The sequence below is a fragment of the Seriola dumerili genome, unplaced genomic scaffold (genome assembly GCF_002260705.1).
Source record: "Seriola dumerili isolate Sdu_G_001 unplaced genomic scaffold, Sdu_1.0 BDQW01000216.1, whole genome shotgun sequence".
In the NCBI taxonomy this organism is placed as follows: domain Eukaryota; kingdom Metazoa; phylum Chordata; class Actinopteri; order Carangiformes; family Carangidae; genus Seriola; species Seriola dumerili.
In genome coordinates, this window is record NW_019174471.1 from 1,076,844 (window position 1) to 1,095,211 (window position 18,368).

The 18,368-nt window shown below is 39.3% G+C and overlaps 1 protein-coding gene and 1 long non-coding RNA gene across 2 annotated transcripts; both read right to left on the bottom strand.

Annotated features, from left to right (window-relative positions):
* Positions 1-222: 222 nt before the first annotated feature.
* LOC111228287 lies at positions 223-628 on the bottom strand. Its single transcript, XR_002665372.1, has 3 exons — positions 596-628; positions 421-474; positions 223-236 (listed from the first exon to the last, which is right to left on the bottom strand). It is a non-coding gene; the product is annotated as an uncharacterized LOC111228287 (long non-coding RNA).
* A 1,085-nt stretch (positions 629-1,713) lies between these two features.
* On the bottom strand, positions 1,714-9,702 carry LOC111228200 (collagen alpha-1(XXI) chain-like). Its single transcript, XM_022754016.1, has 12 exons — positions 9,624-9,702; positions 9,332-9,468; positions 8,894-9,013; positions 8,037-8,153; positions 7,698-7,884; positions 5,360-5,525; positions 5,035-5,257; positions 3,756-3,893; positions 2,671-2,748; positions 2,536-2,547; positions 2,229-2,321; positions 1,714-1,722 (listed from the first exon to the last, which is right to left on the bottom strand). The coding sequence occupies exons 1-12, from the start codon at positions 9,700-9,702 to the stop codon at positions 1,714-1,716; spliced, it is 1,359 nt and encodes a 452-aa protein (XP_022609737.1).
* Positions 9,703-18,368: the final 8,666 nt, after the last annotated feature.

Below are 18,368 nucleotides of genomic sequence, written 5' to 3' on the forward strand. Positions count from 1 at the left end.
TAAACATATTTATGATGAGATGAACAAAAGTAGTCTCACCTTGGGTCCTGGGGGTCCTGGTTTTCCCGGTAAACCTGGCTCCCCTCTATCTCCCTGAGTGACATCAGTAGAAAAAAGAAACTTTCAGTCATGGAAGCGGATTACAAAACATTACTGATACAACTGCTCCTTTAAAGACTCACCATGTTACCTTGTAGACCAGGCTCCCCTCTCAGTCCTGCAGGGCCATCTTCACCCTGCCCAGCCAAGGGAAGACAGTAGGTAAGAGCTCATAATCAAAGCCAGAAATGCATTCATTAAACTGAACAAGCATTGCTTGCATTAATCCCTTATAATTATTGTAGTAGTAATGCAGTAAATCCAAGTAAAACTTGAGACTTGCATTGTGCCTCTTCAAATTATAATGTAAAGATTTTTTACCTTCAACCCTGGTAATCCATGAGGGCCAGGTTCCCCAGGATTCCCGTCTTTACCCTGGGGACAGAGACAATTTACACTGATTCCGTCATGTGCAAACAACATGTATCCTAAAAACTGGTGGCAACAGTATGAAGAGGTGAAAAAGGTACAGTAGAAGGAACTGATCAGCACTTACAGGCTTACCATCAGGTCCTGGTGGTCCTTCCCTTCCTTTCTCTCCTCGGAAACCCTGCAGAATTAAAACAGTTCATTACAACACACACAAACATATTCTTTTGACTGTTTTTGAAATACATTGACTTAAATGAAAACATTTGTTTGCACCGCTCGTGGTATTTCTCCATGGATAGCAATGTTGTCGCCGGTTTGTCCTCTACTTTGACCAAGAATAAAAATCTCAACAACTATTGAATACACTGCCACGGACTTTGACATTTCCATCACTTCCAGATGATCATAATGACTTTTGTGATCATCTGACTTTTCATTCAGTGCCACAATGATGAGGTTGACATTTGTAGTACTGAGTGAAGTGTCTTGAGAGCAATTGGGTGAATTGCCATGAAATTTGTTCCCCTCACTGTGAACCGTAATATCTCTGTTGATCCTCTGACTTTTCCACTTGCACATCAAATGTGTCAAATACTTTGGTTTAAGCTAACGACATTCACATCAGCCTCAGATGGACTTTGTGTTTTGTGCTAAGTAACAATGTTAGCTTGCTAACACATTAAATAAAATGGTGAATATGGTAAACATTATACCTGTTAAATATTGCAATGTTACCATTGTCTTTGTGAGCACGTTAGCATGGTGATGTTTGGATTTAGCTCAAAGCACCATGGTGCTGTACAGCTTCAGAGAGCCACTAGCATGGCTCTCTTATTTATAGAATATCACTCAATATAACATATTCTTAAGAGATTAATGGAGGATTATCAATAAATCATCTAATTTGTTACAAGCATGACTTTGTAACTGTGACCATAAGGGGCAATGAAGGGATCATTGTAAATACAAAAACACAGTCTAACAAGTGCAAAGAGTCAGTGAACTGTCTCAGGACAGTGTTTCAGTTACACAACAAAACATTAGGTAACATAAGCTCCCGGTCATACCAGTCCAAGTAAGGCTGTTTCAACGAAACTTTAGCGTGTATTCAATTTAACAGCGATGTACTGTATTGCTTACAAGTTTAACTTTTCATTTGTGAGTGGAAGAATATGTGTATCTTCTTTCAAAAGAAACAGTCTAAATTTAATCATTTTTAATCTCTATTCTTTTTAAATCATTTTACACAACCTGCAAAATAACATGCATAGAACTTATGTTCTGTGGTTTCTGATGAACCATAAACTATTTTTCTCTGTATAATTTTTTTTTTTTTTTTTTTTTTTTGCCTTTGGTCAGTGAGACCTTCAGAGAAAATGCCAAACAAATCTGAGAAAACTGAGGTCATTAGTAGAGGACAGGATAAATGTATATTTTTGGTAAATTGCACCAATTCCACATCAAATACCCTAAATTAGCAGTTTTCTAGTTTCCAATTTGCACGTTGTGGTCTCTCCTCCCTTTCCATATAGCATATTCCACGGTGATAAACAGTGTGGACAGTGCATAAATAACTACTGGTGTCTGTAATAATCCAATATAATTGGATCATGTACATACAGCAGGGCAAGAGATGAGTCATATATCTTGTCCTGTGAGACTTATAGGGCAAAGTAGTGTGAGTGTGTGTGTGTGTGTGTGTGTGTGTGTGTGTGTGTGTGTGTATATGTGTGTGTGTGTGTGTGTATATGTGTTACCATGCGTCCTGGCGGGCCACGCTGCCCTTGTGGTCCAGCTACACAGTTGCAGTCTTCCTCCTCTTCCTCCGTGGCCGTTCGATTCAGAGGACACTGAGGAAACACAGACAAAGTGATGTCTGTAACACAAAACACACTCACACTTTCTTCATTAGGTGGAAAAGCATTAGAAAGCACATCATGGTGGCAGCAACCAAGGAATATAAAAACTTTTACATTAAGGTTTTGTTGCGATTTAAATAAAAAAAGACTTTTAAGCAAAATCTGAATAAAAATGTGTGAGAAACAGGGCAGAAATTGCACTCACCCTCTCATCATCCTGTAAACCATAAGAAAGACAAGGCAATAGTAATGGTTAGCATCATACACGCAGTAATAAACAGAATTTTAACTTCACAATGTGACCTTTGTGGGTTCAGGTTGATCACAGCGGAAATCTTACCACAGTGTAGATCTCACAAGCCGTTTCTCTCTCACTCTGATGAGGATCACAGTACAGACGCAGCTTCTGAAGCTCCACCTGTATCAGGTGTAGGTCATTGCCGTTAAATATTGAAAGCAAGATAAAAAAAATTAAAAAACGTAACTGGTACTTAACGAAAAAAAACTATCTATATTTTTAGCCAACCAATAGTTGGTTTAGACTTTTTTAATGACTAGAAACCTTCCTTATTAAGAATGTTTCCATCATAGATTACACTATCATAAAATCCTTTCCGTCATCTGTAACTGTCCTGTAGCTTAATGTTCACAATGTGTACACAACACTAAACCATAATTCACACTACATGCAAGACAACAGCAGCATGTAAGTGGTACTGAAGCATCCAGTCATTCAATCCACATCAACTCCAGTTGAAGTTTGTGTTTTGTGCCTCAAGTACTGTTGACTTTTTCTATATTATAGATCATCACAATCTTTCCCTAATCTTAACCAAGTGCTTCGAGTACCGAAACATAACCATAAAACAAGCACACAACAATCATACTGTAGTTTCTACAAGTCAATATTGTCAGCAAAAAAATTGAAAACATTTTATTGTTCTTTTAATGTTTTGTATTTGCTGTTGCAAATTAGCAGTATAAACATAATTTTTGGGTGAAGTCCTTTCCCATCAGCTCAGCATACTAAATTCGTCTACCAGTAAATTGTTCAGAAATTAATTGGTTGTCAGAGGAAATCCTCACTTCTCCTCACACGTATTCAAGAGTATTGTGTGCTGTTTTTATTGTGTACTATTTGAATGTACTGAACCACTATCAACAACATATGACAATAATATTTTGAGTTTTGCTTCAGTTTTCTCTGCCAGCTTTTAGCTGACAATCACAGCTCGTAGCTACTATTACAAACCATTTAAATAAACTTCAGTCCTCCTGAATGATCCATTATTTAAATCAGGCGATCACCTGTACATGGTGTCTAAATAAATTCAGTGCACTCTGACCTTTCAGTTGTAGTGTTATTTAGTGTGTGTGATCTGTACTCACAGACACACTGATGTCTGTTCCTCTCCTCTTTGCCACCTGTGTCTCCCCATTGATGAATATGGGCTCCACCGGCTCCAACATGATTTCCTGGATCACTTGATCGTCGAGGAAACCGGTGACTTGGCTTGGTCTCACTAGAAGTTTGAGCTGATGCCAGTTTCCATCATACAGAGTCTAAAAAGACGGCAAAAATATGGTTATCTCAAATATAAAGATGCTTTAACTGAGAGTTTGTTCATTCATGAGACTGAAACGCATCTTTGTTCAAGCTTCCATTCATGAGCAAAGTTGGATGTGAAAACAATTATTAACTTGTCAAATCCTCTTTCGCTCAGCCTTCCACTTGTTGGCAGTCGTATGTGTGCGTGTGTATCATCTAATCTAATTTCATAAAACCAAAAATGTGTGTTCCCTAAATGCTCCACAAATAGTTATGACCAGCGAGGAATTACGACCAAGCACTCCTTCCTTTTTCCATCACAAATTCTTCCTTAATGCTCAAACCATGCAGCAACAGAAAGAAACAGAGCAGCGATTGTTTCACTGTGACTGTGCCACAGCTGTCATTTCCAAATGACAAATCACAGGTTTCTAACTCATGCCACATCAAAGCCAAATCAAATCAAACATGCGCTAACATAAATTGAACATAATTACAACCTTCTCCTCTCTACAGTCTAGGTGTGTGTTAGGATGGAAGGTGGTGAGTGCCTTTTGGAAAAAAAACAACCTGGTGTGTCCAACAGGATGTATTATTACCTTGTGCTGCCATGGAAACAGAGGCATGCTCTCCAAGAACTACACATCCACAAGCTAGTTTCCACAGGGGAAATACAGTGGTTTAGAGCAGGAAACATTTTCTTTGAGCCTCCTCCTGGCTACCATCACATTACATCTTCACGGGTTCGGCTGTGTATTGAACTGAACATGGGATGATGTTTAAACAACTGCTCTCTTGGCTCCCTGCAAGTCATCCCAGTCAGGTTAATTAACAGCAACCAACATGAAGGGAAACCCAAGACTGGAAGAGACATACTTACAGCTCAATACATTCATTCAGTAGCAGCAGAGCACAGTACGCTCTCTATATCAACCAATACACCTACACTGTGATATTTTATGTTTTCTTCATGTTCATAAACATTTTCAAAGTTCTACTCCAGTGTCCCATTGCTAGTTGTTCATTTATCTCTTATAATTGTACGCGTGAAACTGGGTACAGTCATATTTCTTAAGCATTTTTCAGTAGTAGTCAAGTGAAAAATTCTCCTCATATCGATCTGGTGTACATGTGAAACCCAATCCTAACACAAACCTGGAAGCCGGCTGTAAAGATGACTCTTTGCTCCTTTTCTGTTAAACTAGTGGTGGTGAAGGTGACAGTTTTGTCCTTCCCACTTAGTGTCACTGCGGCCTGGATCTCCATATCCTTTGACAACACCCTCCAAAGGTCAAAGGTCAGCCTGCTTGAAGGCCCCTTTAGACGCAGGGTGGCTACAAACACATAGGATGGAGGGAGGCCTTCTGGGAAAATCTCCCTAGTAGAAGAATGGAGGAAAATAACTACTTATGAACAATAATTGGTAAAAGGAAAGGCACAAAACAACAAAGATTGTAAACATGAATGATTTTTAAGCTACCTGGTATTCTCAGTAATGTCTGTCGAGGCTGTGAGGGCGTATGCTGCCTCAGAAACCAGAGAGCCAGGGATCTTCTTAGTCTTCATCTGAATGTTCATGCCCACCATCAGCTCAAAGCCTTTCTCATCACGAGATGCCACCGGGATTCGTGTTGGACATACAGACTCTAGAAAGAAAAAGGTTAGCTAAACACTAATTAAACAGTTAAGAGAATCATTTCATTTCATCATCTGGCTCAGCTTTATTATTTAGTGGTGCATTTGTGGTCTTGTAGATAAGGGTGATTTTTTTTTTTTTTTTCAGTAGTGAATTTAAAATGGGAAATCTAGTTCTTGTACAACAATACAATATATCCAATGTATCACAAAAGCACAGGTGCAGCTACTATCTTTAACAATGTCTCTGTCCAGTTGAAGTGTCAGTCAGCCATAATGCACAGGCAAAACTAAATAGATGCAGCCATTATTAATTAATCACACCTGTGTTGTCTGCTATCTTGTATCAAAATGTGTGCTGTTACACTTTAAGTCTGTGTGGTCATTCTCAGTGAGGTTCACCTAACATTAGCCAACAAGCTACATGGTAACATGCTAATTGACAACGTGACAAAAACTAAAAGGTTAACTTAACTTTTTGCCCCTCAACAATGTAACAGACACAGCTGCAATAGTTTATTACTTCATGATATTGTTAAGTCTAAAAAGTATGTCCAAGCAAAGCAACATTAGCATTCAATTGGAGTTTCTGGTAACCATTCAAATTTAAGTCCAATATTCACTCACCTTTTGGCTCTGTTGTGGTCTCCACCAAATACGTTTCTCTTGCCCTCTAACCCTTCAACTTTCTTCAACAGCTAGGTGCTAATTCTTTTTTTGTGGCGCTTGCAGAGATTTTTTGGTGCGCCATGAAAGAAAACATAGCTAAAAGATGCTATCGTTGTTTCCGGTAGGCTTGTTGCTAGCAGTGATTACCCGTAGTCAGTTGGGCGTAAAGCAGTGGCATGCCGTGAAAGGTCGGGTATCGTCTCTGAAAGCTAGCTTGCTTGACCCGTTGTATCTATCGTGAGTTATTTTCGTGAGTGTGACCGTGTTTAATTGACAGACAAGCTTGTCCAGCGGAGTGGGCAGTCATTTTTTTTTTAGGTGTGCACATGCGCATTGACGATTACCGTGGGACCTGTTGTCTTTTGGCGGGTGACTAGTCTTATCTTCTACCGTTCTGAGATCAGTGATGATATTGCACGCATTTTACGCATGCGCAGACTTGTGTGGAACGTAAAATTGTGCATTAAAGGTTAAGAAGCGGCATACAACACTGATTTATCATCTCTCTGCAAGATCTGCAGTAAGTTAAGGACATAATATTGTTACACAAAAAGCACAGCTCCTGTCAGGAATAGCTCAGTATGTAGATTGTGTGCGTAGCGGGCGAGAAAGAGAAAGAAAGAGAGGCACCAGGAGCAGAGGGTTAGGTAGTTAGTTCGGAGTTAGCAGTGTAGCTGTAAAAATATAGTACGATGTATGTTAACTTTTGGCTGTTAGTCAGTAAAAAAAAATGCTACAACTCCTCAAATTGCAAGTTCACCTCCCTCAATGTCTCCCCTGTACTTCCTAAGTACAGTCCGGACTATGAGTCAGGAAAGGTTAACAACACTGAGGCTGGAAAATGCAGGATTCTGCCTTGTCACTGGAGTGTCATTGTCACTTAATGCCTAGTAAATAAGTGATTATTTGATTAAATTTTCCTCCATAATGTACATTTCATATGTTTATAGTGTCAGTACAAAAAAATAATCCTAAAACTTCTTCAGACAGGAAGGAAAAAGGTGAAAATGTCCAGGCAGAGTGGTTAGATGCAGGAGGGAGATTTTCAGCACAGGAAAGACAGGCAGCACAAAAACATGATACAGGCCAGGTCCTGAATTTAAGAGAGATTTGCAACTGCTACTGTCATGAAAAGGTATGTTTGTTGGTAAGTTGATTGCTGCTGATTGTGACAGGTTCTGGCTCTGGCTGTGATTAGACTATGGACCTACTTATAGCTTTGGACAGTGCTGTAGTCATGGCTATGGTTGTAACTAGCTTTTGGCTGTTTTGATTTCCTCCTACCTCCATTTGGCCCAAGTCTTATCATTTACCCCAGCAGTGGTCTTATGAAATGCATAACCATACCCTAACCACTTCTCTCTACCATGCCTAACCATAACCTAACCTAAGCCCATACGCTATGGTCACAGCCAGTAGCTACAGCAAGAGTCGGAGAGCAGCTTCTCTCCAGGAGAACTGGAAAAAACATCTGATAAACCAGACATGCACATAGGTAAACTCATTATTCTGACCTTCACATAGTTTCTGCTCCATGGAGTCGCGGATACGGTCAATAGTAGTGTAATCTTCAGCATACAGGACATAGGTGGATGAAGGTTTATTGGCAATGGATACCAGCTCTGAAGTGGTGATCTCATTGCCAACTCCAACTGCAAACACTGTAATGCCCTGAGCTCGTGCCTCCATACTGGCGTCCACCTAAAGACACATAGGAAAAGAAAAGAGGCTTTCCATTTAGGACAAACAGGTAGATGGACAGGGGGTTTATGCTGAAAGAACAGCATCACAAAAACAGCTTTCATATTCGGTGGGATGAATAAAAGTGTTACACTTGGAAGTGTGACATTTACCACATCATCCTGCGATTTGCCATCAGTAACCACCACAGCAATGCGGTTCTTGACCTGGCTGACCCGCTGCGATGAGGGGAAGACGTGGTCAACAGCAAACTTGATGGCCCTTCCAGTCTGCAAAACAGTAGGAAAACAGTGAATAAAAAACACTGTGATGCTGTAAAAGATCGCATGTGTGAACTGGTCTGTTCACCAGTTCTCAGCTACTGGCCACTGCATCACAGGGTGCAAATTAAATTATATAAACACATAAAAAAGCTTTTTTAAATCTCCTTGTGAAAATTGACTAGCAGATTATAACAAGATACAGCAGACAAATTTTTTACCAAAAAATAAGATGTATAATTCAAAGGGAAGGATGTTATTTTCGAACAGCATGTGATATAAAGCAAACTTAGCACGCCTGTATGTTTATTGACCATTTCTGTGCCTGTGGTGTTGCTGTGTGGTCGTGTTGCACCTGTGGTGAGCAACTGCTGGCACTCGTGGACTATGGTTAAGTGTAGTCTGCCACTCCATGACTAGCCTCAGCCTGCTCCACTTTATTAGTTCCTTGTGTTTGGATAGAGTACTGGAAGTAGTGAAGATTTTTACAGGACATTTTATAGGACATTTTAGGCATAAAGTGTGTTTTATTCTTGCACCACCCCTCTGCATGCGGGTGTCCCAATCAACCAGTTGGATTCACAAGAACAGCAGCCAGGTCATGAATCATTATCCATTCTCATCCATGTAAACTGCAGAGCTGTGTTTTAATGAACATTTTCTATATTCATATTTGTACAAAATTATTTACATTGCATAGAGACTGCATGTTTCAGATAGAGGTGTACAGAGAAAACATGCTGTCCTACCTGTGTGTTTCCTCCCAGGTAGGTGATACTCTGTATGGCCTGGATGAGATCTGCTCCACCCTGATGTCTCCCCAGAGAAATCTCCAGACGAGGTGTGTCACTGTACTGGATCACAGCCACCTACAGCAGGACAAAATGTAAGAACAAAATCTTTTATCATTGCAGCTGGCAAATGATACAGGTACTGTAGCAAATGTCATTTAACTGGAGAAAATATTTAGATGATAATCAGGAGGCCATAATCCTATAAAATCAGATACTTTAGAGTTTGATGAAAACCTGCAGACAGGTAAACGCTCTTCAGTTTAATAATTGCAGCTAATTGTGATTTGAAATGGAAATTACAATCTCACTTGGAAGGTAAACTGAGAAAAAGTTGTGCAGATGTATTGTGCGCACTGAAATTCATGCTCAGCAGTATAACACAGTTTAGAGTACCTGTGTGTAGTGGGAACTGATGTCAAACTGGCTTGTGATGTTGATTAGCCACTGCTTGGCCGTGTCAAAGTCAGAGAACCCAACACTCCATGAGCCATCAACAATATACACCAGGTCATTTACAGCTGTGCTGCAGCCTACACACACGTGGATGCACAAAAAAAACTCACAGTGAACAAAGAGAACTGTCTTAAAAATTAAAACTGATACAAATCTAAATTTCCTATTACACTTCAGACTGCAAAGTATTAAAATGCTGCTGTAATCTCATTTATGCAAATATCATCCCCACCTGCCCGGACGTCAGCCTCCTCTGCAGCCTCCAGCGGGGTCAGGAACAATATCACACTCCATACTGACCAAAGTAACATGGCTTTGTAGGAGAGCTGCCCACCTCTGTCCAGTCCAACCCGACTAAAACAAAAACAAAAACTAATTCAGTTGAAAATAAAAAGCAATCCAAATTTTGTTCCCATGCTCAGTGTGGTGCTGCTGCAGATGTGTTTGCCATTTTTAAACACTTTATAACTCATGAAGTAGCAGTGCAGGGAGATTTATGCATAAAACATTGTACAGTCAGAGGTATGAGTGTGTATTATACTGTATATGTTTAGGTTTATTGTAAAACATTACAGTATAAAAAGAAAAGCCCCATTCATTACCTGGGGATGGTAGTATTACACACTTTTTGTTCTTCAGGCTTTGTGCTTCAGCACATTCAATTTGAAATAAAATAATGGATACTACATTAAAGTTCCAAGTCTGAACTTTAATGTAGTATCCATTATTTTATTAGTTCTAAATCAATAGAAAGAACTGTATCAGAGATATAGCCCTTTAAAAATATAGTGCCCAAACTTTAGGGATTCAAAAGTAACTGGACGGATAAACATGAAGTCACACAAAATCATATTTAATATTTTGTGAAAAATCCTTGACTGCCTGAAGTCTTCAGCAGTCTGGACTGTATCATGACAGTTATTGGCCAGATTGCCTGTTGATTCTGATGACCCACCGCGCTTTTCTCCAGTCATCATCAAGCTAAAATTTCCCTATAACTAACACTTGGTCACATTCAACAGAAATTTGCTCTGGATATTCATTATAAGCAAATGATGCTTCTTAATGTTCTTGACCTTTTGCCGAGTAACACCATCATCAGAATATTCATTTGTGCAGTTTCCACAGCAGGAGCCTTTCTACTTTTTAAGCAAAGGAACAAGAGACTCAATTCTAATTATATATGATAAAATACTTCTCCTTATTTCCTCTTCTTATGTCCTCATAGTTACTGTGGGGGCCAAACTTTCCTGTGACCCAAGAACTCGTGGGGAGGAAATTGCAGTGCAGAGCATTGCTGATTATTCAAACACAACCCTCGCAGCTGCTACAAATTGTGTAGAGCATTATGCATTAACATAATAAGCAAGCAGTGCTTATTCATTAAAAACGAAGTTGTAGGTAGTTGTTTGACTTCCTGTTGTTGGTTCTTTGTGTGTGAAAATTGAATCTCTAAAAAGGACTTTAGACTTTTTTGTTCAAATAGTTACTGAATTTTTAGTTAAGTTTCTGTTGCCCTTTGTTTCTGGAGTTTAACTTTTAAAGCACCTTTAAAAAGTAAGCTGAGAAATATAGTTTCACTGCCTCTATCCAAACCATGCACCTTAAATAGTCATGTCAATGTATAGTTAAGACAGTGCAGTTCTACATAAGCGCAACAAGGTGAGAACTACAACAACCATGGGTCAGCATAAACATTAGTTTCTACTGGTGTTAAGTTAGTCTTTAACTTTTGTTACAGTTTTGTTGTCTACTTAAATCCTACTTACAGTATGTACAGTAGTCTAATCTAATCTAATGTTATCATGTCCAAACAAACAATTTGAGAATGAGATTTGACTGAACCTCATCTCTCTGTCTTCCTCTCCACTGTTCCCTCCGTTCTTCTTTCCTCATCCTCATTCCTGTAAAACGCTTTTGTGAGTTTTCATGTTGTGCCATGCAACATATGGTCTAGTAGTGTGTTTTCTGTGAAGCGCTCCCCTATGTTCATTTCGCAGCGCAAACATGGTTCCACCAACCACAAGGCTGGGCCGGAGAAAATAACAACGTGAGCACTATGCCGGGATGGGAAAACAGAAATATCAACATGGCAGAGAGGGCTGCAGTGTGCTGGCACAGGCTTTAAAGACAGGGGAGGATCAGTGAGCTGAAGAGAGCACAGCTACCACAACCTTTCTTTTACAAAGCTGGCTCGCTATTATGGAATCATATTCTAACAATGTACTTCCACTTGTGACCCTAATGTTTTTTCACCTCAAAACTATTATTTAACGGTATGAAATGCAAAAAGTTAATTAAAATTAATAAATTAAACTGGAAAAACATCATATGTTTAGTACAGCTTCCTGCTTATATAAAGTACATCAAAAACAGATCCGATATCGCTACATTTGAGGAATTAATCTACAAACAACTGAATAAGGACATTGCTTGTCTCAGTGCCCAGTCAACCCACACATGTGCACCCCATATGGATTAAATGTGGGCGACATGGGTAACAGGTGGTCCCACAAGGGCTAAATGTGGAAAAGACCCATATGTGCTCAGTAACATGGGCCCATGTGGGCTGACTTGTATGGGTATCTGCTGGGTACATGTGGGGAAAGTGAAATCTTTCAATATGGTCCCTTTTTATACTGGTTGCTTTAAAGTGGAAAAACAGTGAACTGGAAACTTTATTTAATCACTGTTAAATTTATTTAGGTTGATAAATTAGTCCAGTTCCACCAAGCCACATGACAAAAGACAAAACAGAGATTCTTTTAGGACGTCCCATGTCTTTAAGGCATGCCAAAGCCTTGGGTGTGCTTTTGGTGTGATTTAACTTCCAGAAGTACATATCTAATATCTCCACGGCTGCCTTTTATTATCTCAGCAATATATCTAAAGTTAGATGCTTCCTGTCTCAGTTAGATTCTGTGTTCATGCATTCATTTCATAGTAGACTGGATTACCTTAATGCACTGTTTTTGCTGGACTGACAAAGCAGGTGTTAAATAACCTCCAGCTCACTCAGAATGCTGCAGTGTTAACAAAAACCAAAAGGTTTGAACATCACATCACTCCTGTATTAACTTCTCTTCACTGGCTGGACCCTCTGCAGTAGCTAACAGCTTGAAGCAATGGAGTGTGATTATTGAATTGACTGGCCTTTAACTTGCCCTTTAAATTTATCCAAAACTTTCTACAAACCCATTTGTCAATGTCTTCTGCTGTTACCTTCTAGTTTGGCTGATACAGCCATTAATGTGTGTTTCCTTTATTGTTGTTGTCTTGAATTGTTCTCTCTTCCTCTGTTTTACCTTTTCTTCCTCTCTCTCTCTTTCTTGTTATAGACCCTGGGTTCACCCAAACAGGTGTTTTCAATTATCATACCTGAGGACTGTGTGGATGTGTGCCGATCAGACTGACATCTTTCTGATCATCCCAGTCATTTTGTTGAACTGTTAGGGTGATAGACCTACACCTTTAGTTTGGCCACCCTAACTGAACAACCTCGAATGGTTTTAAACCTCTTGTGTTGTCCGATATTCACATATTGGCCCTGACAAAGTACAAATTCTAACAGAGAAATGCTATTTAATCTGCAAATAGGCTGCTGAACTAACATTAGAAATACTGTCACGTTTAAGGTAGAATCAATGTGAAGCTTTGGCTTAGCCAGGGAAAACAAAATAATATAGCACACCAAATACATATAGTTTGCTTTTTAACCTAAAAGTATATAACTGTGAAAATTACATAGCTGCAAGAAATAAACATTTCAATAGACCTTACTTTCAGCAGACATTTCAAACCGCCAAACAACAACTAATAACATCTTCGATGGCTTCAAGGTTCAAGATAGAACTTATTGTCAGTACTACAGTGTGCACAACATTTATTGCCAAAACCCTGGCACTGTGTACGCTGGATCACTGCCATGGTTTAACAGCATGCCTACATGGAACAGAGCTATCATTATTATTAGTAGTAGACTAACACCTGTGCTTTTCTTGTTTTCTTGCTACAGCACATCAAAATGTCTGTGCTACGAAATGCTGTGAAAAAGGTGTATTGGAATCTCATAGAGGTGGCAGGTCACTGAAAACAACTGAAGTCACACACACACACACACACACACACACACAGGAATTCACAATGCAAAGAAAGGTTGCACCTCCTCCTATTCATTTTAGGTTGTTGGAAAAAGGACATAAGATCCATTTCATCAGTTTAGACCTGCTGTTGCTAAAGATTTGTGGTGTTGTTTCTGACTTTGGAATAAAATATGCTGTCCTCCTAAGAAAAACATTTGTGTTAGTCATTGGATAAATCCCTAAGTATGAGCTGCATTTATCTTTAAAGGGCAAGAACTCAATGTACTCTATTGTGAACAAAACCTCATCAGGAGAAGGATAGACAGCTCAACAAAGTGTCACTTTGACAAGGGAAACTACTGTTCACTTCCTGTTTCTTCCCAACATTCAGCTTTGGTTTCTTTTAACCATGACCACGATGTTTCCCTAAACCTAACCGGGTAGTTTTTGTGCATTGAGCTCACCAAACATTAACCTGAGTGGTGACAGATCAGGAAACATTGATGTGATTGTGATTTGTAAAGGTTTTGGAAACGCTGTCCCTGCTGTCCTGACGGATCAGATAAACAGCTGTTTTCAAAGGAAATGATGTGTTTAATTCTTTAGAGAACAAAAGAGAACAAGCACAGCTCTAAGGGACCTCTTTATTTTACAGTAGCTCTATTCATGGAGGAGACCAGAGCTTCGATAACGATACGACAAAATCTTTGTGTCCAGTGTTCAGCTTCACAACAGCTCCAACAGCTGCAGCTAAGCCTGTGCAGCATTGACAGGATGCAAGAGACCATGCAAAAGACATGTTTTGTAATAAGCAGTTTGATTATCAAATGGTCAAAATCAGAGGAAAAAGGTGTTTGTTTTAGGACAAATCATATCAGAGGATAAAACACAGAAGAACATGAGGATTTTCAAAACAAGACAGACTGGGAGTTCTGGTCTGGCTGAGGCCACAGTGAATAACCCAGAGACAGCATGCCACGGGAGAATGGTTTATGTGTTTCACTATTTCTAAAATTGTCTCTACTAGGATCCTCAAATAAACTGCACAGACATTTCATTTTTTTCCATCTATACATCCTTTCCCTACTGCCTCATTCTTTCACATCGGTCATTAGAGACACAGAGTGTGGATAGGTGGGTTCTGAACCTGAATTCCTCCAAACCTCACTCTACATTTGGCAAACTGGAAGTGCTGTATACCGACCACATCAACCGCCTCCACTGGCCTCAGCATCACAGAACATTCCTTGTGCACAGATGTTGGGATTGCTCAGCGCAGTTACTTGGTTTGTGAAACAAATAACATCCCTAACGTGCTCATGTCTGCTGCATTTCTGACTGATGGCTGAGAATAATATTTGGTCACTGCAATAAATGATGAGATGTAGGGTTTAGATATTAGTTTTTCAGTGTGGTTAGGTACTGGAGTTAATTTTAATGAAATACCTTCTCCTTTTAAAGAAACGGTTCTCACATTTTTTACCATCAATGACACTTAAAGTGACAGGAATTACACCATGGACCCCCATTTGATAAGATTTTGTCCCAGGGTCCCCCAACTGATAAGATCTTTGCTTTTAGATGTTTTATTACAGAGAGTGTTTGAAACCTTTGACTAAAAATAGTCCTACATTCTGTCATTGTGTTACTTATGGATAGAATAATAGTGAAAATAAATTATTCCACTTTTTGTTGGGGAACCCCAGGAACCCCCAGAAGGGGTTTTCCAGACCCCACTTTGAGAACCACTGTTTTAAAGGACCAGTGTTTTTGCACATTGAGGCCTGTTTACCGTCATTTACATATACTCTACAAAACTACTGCCCACTTTCTAAAGCATGTTTTGTATTTTCTTTGGATTCTGAATGTGATATTACAATTTTCCAGTCATTACTTTTCATTCATGACACGATGGTATGAAAATCTATTTGCAGTGGCTTCAAACTGGTAAGAAATCTTGCTGAAGTAACAAATGGGGCAAACAAAAACACAGATGTGGTTCTTAAATTTAAGTATAAAAACTTGGCATTAGCGACTGATCATACCACACCAAGAAAGGCTGTAGCTGAACTGAGCAATGTGTGTATTATTGCTTATGAATTGTACTTGTACTATTTCTTCTTTCAACTATAGCCTTGCTTTAGGTTAAGCAATGGCATGAATAACTCAAAGCAAAAATAACTACAGTAACCACAGTATCTTAGCTGTCATGTAAAGCCTGTAGATGACAGATAATTGGTGACTACTTCTGAAGACTATACTTTTCTGACAAATGATCTTTATAGGACAAAACTATACTGGTGTCTTATTCCTCGACTATCTTGAAAACCATCCCACACACCTTCTCCATCATTTCCAGTTCATTCTGTAGTCGTACATACGGTAATTAGAATGGAAGACAAAGTTATTTCAGGCTGCAGACTCAACTAACAGCATAACTCTGAAATGCCAAGAGACACACAGAGAAAGAGGCTGGTGCCTTTGCGCTAAAGCAGAGGACCTCGCTGACCCATAATCACAGAGGTTGATGTATGCAGTTATACTGTATATTTAGCTTCGTCTTCTCATTGTCCTGATGGCTGGTCACTTGTGGCCAAACCAAACCCATGCCATGGTAGCATCAAGTTTGGAGAACACTACTAAAAAACAGTGATGATGCATGCTTAGATACCGTATATACAACCTACAACCCGAAACTACAACCACCTGACTAACAAACAACCACCAACACGAAGAGAACATTCGCTTAAAAAATGTTCTAACATTGTCTCCATTTATCTAACATCACTTTGCTACTGATTTGTATAATATATACGGAACAAAATATGATCTCAGTCTGAAAAGACACATCAAACACTGAGTGCAGTAGAGGCCTACCCTCCATATGACAACACGTGCCGTAAAGATGATGACAGGGTCTTACCTTTCTCTTTCAGCTGCAAGAAGCCAGTGGTGGCTGCCACTTTGCTTGGAGAGAAAGTGAAGAGAGTGAAGTCCTGCCTTGGCGGTGACAGTCCTCCCTCTGGTTGGCAGAGGGAGTGGTGGGAGTGTCAGGGCAGCCTTTTACAAATCATGGTTATAGCTTCACCACAGAATATGACACTACAGAGACTGATGTGGATCCAGCGTGGATTTACACACACAAACACTCATATGGGATGTGTGGACTGACCACAGTGTGAACTTGCATTAGTGTTTGGGTGTATTTATATACTGTATATTAAATCACTGCTAAAATCTGCCATTCACTATTAAACATGAAATGAAAACACACAGACAACAGTTTCATAAGATTTCCAATCACTCAGTAACAGGCGAGGTTAGAGTACTAGGATTACGACTTAAGGGTTGTCAACTTACTTACTTCTGATGAATCCAGTTCAACTGATCCAATAACATGCTCTTATTTTGAAATTAGGGCCTCTTGTGAAAAGTTGTAACCACGATCTGTAGTCATACCATAAACCATAGCGGCGCTGTGTTCAGCACGTTCTTACTGCAGCTATACAGGAGTTTCATTAAACTACAGCTCTGTGAGATGCAAGAGATGAAACAGCAGGTGTAATGAAGTGATGATTTAGCCGTTGCTGACTCACAGGTGATTAAAATTTACTGTATTACTATTTCTTTTACTTTAACATTTTATTGTGAAAATACAAAGCAGGAAATTTTTCAATTACAGCCTGATCTTTCAGGTGAATTGTAATGAATTTTTGGTCCATGCCACACTGTCCTGTTAAAGTATATTTAATACTAGGGCACCAAATTAGGATTAATAAAGAGCTGTGAATGGTCTCCAAAAAACACAGTTTTCCTTTGTTTGTTTGCTAAAACAGCATGTGTAGAGTTGAACTGCATTTTATTAATGCATGTTTCTCATAAGTTTCTGTCATGTAAAGTAAAGTAATCTAAGTAGAAGTTTACCCACACTGCCAGAGGTTTTACACACAAAAGACAAAGTTTAAAGTATCTCGTGTGTCTTTTGTCTTTTCTCCACATTTTGGATTTGAGTGAACTTTATTTCTTCTATGACACCAGTGTTTTTTTCCGGGTCGGAAATGAACATGTTATTTTGATGTGTAGTCTTGCTAGATTCAAAGGGCCTTCTTTGGTTATTGTTCCTTCAAGGATCAATTCTGTGACAAGAGGGAAACTATAGAATATCAGCTTTATCCTTTAAATAATCCTGTCACAAAATGTCTCATGGTTTATAACAGGCTTGTGTCGACACCACTGAAACAAAGGATGGAGATAAACAAAAACCAACACTCTCTTAATAACTATTGTGTAGCAGCTGTAAGTGACTGAACATGTTGTACTGGGATTCTCCAACTGTGAATATGTGAAAACGTGTGACTATGAAGCAATGTGTTTCTGGGCAAGAGCATAAAACTAAAACAACCTGCTTGAATAACAACACTTTAAAAGACATGTAACATTGATATGGCATCTTGGCACACTGAGACCCTGCAGCTGCTGTTCATTCAAGGACAAGGAACTCTGAACTGTGTTGCCCCCTGTTGGAGCTGCACAGTGAGGTTGTTCTCAGAGACCCTTTTGATCAGGGTTGCTACTCCCTCAGTGCAAGTTAAAAGCTTTGCTGTTGCCAGAGCTTTCTGAGCACAGGAAGTAAACAACTGACAAAAAAAAACAAAAAAAAAAAACAGGAAAAACATAGCACTAGAAAAATGAATATGTGCCTTTACATGTTCTCCAACCAGACCACAAGAGGCTGGACAACACAGAGGACTATGACAAGCTCCAAGTCTGTTTACTGCAGAGGAGGGAAGCAACAGTACAATTCAGTCTATGATGCATGACACTTTTCTTTTCCCCTTTACATGCATCTGAAATACTTTCACTGTTCTACTGAATACACTTGATGTATGTATCTA